General features: G+C 39.0%; 1 protein-coding gene across 1 annotated transcript; it reads right to left on the reverse strand.

The window, feature by feature from the left end:
• Positions 1–234: 234 nt before the first annotated feature.
• LOC107100220 (C-X-C chemokine receptor type 3-like) lies at positions 235–2,279 on the reverse strand. The gene is made up of 2 exons (XM_015398631.1): positions 1,899–2,279; positions 235–1,808 (listed from the first exon to the last, which is right to left on the reverse strand). The coding sequence occupies exons 1-2, from the start codon at positions 2,274–2,276 to the stop codon at positions 1,134–1,136; spliced, it is 1,053 nt and encodes a 350-aa protein (XP_015254117.1). The 5' UTR covers positions 2,277–2,279; the 3' UTR covers positions 235–1,133.
• Positions 2,280–3,069: the final 790 nt, after the last annotated feature.

Genomic DNA, 3,069 nt, shown 5'->3' on the forward strand with positions numbered 1-3,069 from the left:
ACTATTCTTTATAATTAAGGAAGAAAAGACTTAGTTCAGACCAGTTCTAAAGCTGAAAAACTAAGATAACCACCAATTAGAATTAACAATGGCATGATACAACATATATTATATTGCTTTGTGACATTCCTGTTTTTCATCAATAAAAAAAAATGCATTTTTTTTTTTATTGACAAAGTTTTTTTTGAAATACCAACAAACACTGACACATTGAGTGTGTATACCACCCATGACTATAGATACCACCAAGGTTAGTAAGGAGAAACTGTAACATCACTAGAATTTCTGCTGGGCTCATGGGCCACCATAGCTAGCAATAAATCAACTGACTGATAATGTCATGATTCTGAACACAAGGACCCAGCATTCAAGGCAAGACAGACAGTGGAATTATATAATGGATGTTTTTTTTTTTTTTTTAAACCAGTGGATCAGAGTAAAATTGGCTAGGGCGTCTATCATAGGAAACTCTGGTTTTAACAGTTCTGTCTGTACCCAGAGAACAAGGTAGGATCCAGGCAGTGGGCTTCCAACAAGATGCGGCAGGCACTGCCGAGAGAGTCCCAGATGCTGCAGCCCAGAGTACAAGCAGGAGTCCAGGCAAACAGATCACAACAGCAACAGGCAGGCTCAGAGGTCTAGGAGTCCGAGCCCAGGTTAGGCAAACAGATCAGAACAGGAGCAGGCAAGCTCAGTGGTTGAAAGATGGACCAATAAAACAGAAACACTAAGGTCATTCTGGACACACTCTCCCCACTGGCTTGAAAGAAATGATCAGGCACTGATGACTGGATGCAAGCACCTTAAATGGAGGCAGGCGCAGCGGGATCAGATGAGCAGTGATGAGAAACTGGGCACAGTTAGACAGGTGAATATAATGAGTAATTAAGCCAGTCATCAGTGCCAGGATCATGACAGATACAAAGGAGAAAATAAACTAGATTAAATTTTTTTCAATACTTTTCGATTTTCCTGAGGCTATGCTTATGTTTTTTAAGAACAGTAAATAAATATTACATAATCATGCTTAATTCTTCATATCACTGTCTTGCCTGATAGTTAGAAATGTTCAAATATGTTGCAATAAGAGTCAGACAGAAATAAATGTTATTAAGACAATATTGTATTCCTGTTTAGCTGCTGTACACTGATGGTTGGAAAACTGCATGGTTGGATGTCTTTCCCCACATGTCCCTCAACTGAAGCCAAAGCTTAACATCAACAAGAACAAACAGAATGGGGTTCAGGACCCAGTGGAAGTAACCCAAAGTAGAGGTTATGGTCAGAGCCTTGTCCAGAAAATTTATACATTCACTAGCTTTTTCAACCATGGTGTTCTGATTACATTTCTCCCACATGAGTGTAATATAAAATGGCGCCTGACAGAGAAAGAAAAGGAGCGAAAGAGCTGTTATGGTTTTGAAAGCTTGCTGCTTTTGGGGGCTTGGGGAGCTGCACCACAGCTGCAACAGGATGCAGGAAAAGCACAAGATGAGGACAACTGAAGGAAGCAGAAAGCCTACAATAGGGTGCAGCCATTTTAGCAAGATCATCATTTCTTCAGTGCCATTTCCAAATTTGGAAAACTGTCGAAGGCACTCCCTTCTGTTTTTCCTGTCATCTATTGCAACTTCTAGAGAGATCCAGTCAGGGATGGAGAGGAGCAGTGAGAAGATCCAAACCCCAACACAGCAGGCATGAACCACCCAAGGATTTCTCTGCATGAACCTCTCTGCAGAACGGACGATGGAGAGGCAGTAGACCACACTGATGCAGAGCATGAGAAAAATCCCACAATAGAAATTTATCTGAAAACAAATAAAAGTCAGCCATGAAAAATACTTTGTGTTGTTTTTTTGTTGTTTTTTTAGCACATTTCCCTATTGTACATTTCTTACCATGAAAACACCTACAGTGGTCTTGCACATGAGTGTCCCAAATACCCATCCACCAACACTGGCATACTGTGCAGCCCAGAGAGGCAGGGTTGCCAATAGCATGACGTTTGCCACAGCTAGTTGAAGGATGAAGGTGTCTGTTACCCTCCAGGTTTTTCTGCTCTTCAGCAGTACTTTCAGCAGTAATGCATTTGCCAGGATTCCCACAACAAACACCACTGACAACATAACTGCAATGAACACAGGTTTAAAATTCACACCCCAACTCAGGTCAAATACATCCTCATAATCGGGATAATCGGAAAAGGTGTCATTCAAGAAGAGTTCATCTGTAAGATCCTCCCACCATTCATCTGTAGGCGTCACAGCAGCTCCCATTATTCCCACCTGTAAGGAAGAGGGAAAGTCTTTGGCTTCTGTTTTAAGCTTTTAAGTGAGATTCTGCTTTACAGGAACTCATATGTTTAATTCCCCTACAACAGTCATTCAGATGACAAATTCCCATTTTTCTGCTAAAACATGATAGTTGTTGCCATAAATAATCATTCATCTCTGGAGTTAGTAGAGTCAGACTGACCTCAAAATAGAGTGCTATATTTTAAGTGATTTATTTTGCAAACTAACATGTGCCTCTACTTACAATACATATACTTTTTGCATATTATTTGTGTTTCGTTGGGGTTTATGTGTGGTGTTGGAAAACCTGATTTAATCTTGTTTTTGCATTGCATTGTAGACTTTGCAAAGCAATATGAAATTTCTTTTACACACAATTAATCTACTTTCAATTCAAGTATCTGTTGGAAGATGAAAAGTTGTAATTCCCAAAATTCTAAGGTGATACTTGCAGAAAGAAAGAAGTACTTGTGTTGAATTCACTCAGTGAGATAAAATTGAAATTTAATCAAATTCAAATTTTCTCAACAGTTTACGTAGTCCTGTTCTTTAACAGTCATTTATCTGACCTTTGTAGTATTGAGATTTCAGGGTCATCAATATGGTCAAGATAATCCATTTCTCTACACAGCAGGGGCCAAATAGACTCGCAACTTAAAGTAAACCTGCCTGTGGCTAGATTTAATTGAAATACTCATTGAAACTTAAATATAGTCCAGAATTTAATTAAGACATCAATTTATTAGACTTCAAAATGAGATACATTTTAAAAAAC

Source organism: Cyprinodon variegatus, unplaced genomic scaffold (assembly GCF_000732505.1).
Source record: "Cyprinodon variegatus isolate N-32 unplaced genomic scaffold, C_variegatus-1.0 Scaffold946, whole genome shotgun sequence".
Taxonomy (NCBI): Eukaryota; Metazoa; Chordata; class Actinopteri; order Cyprinodontiformes; family Cyprinodontidae; genus Cyprinodon; species Cyprinodon variegatus.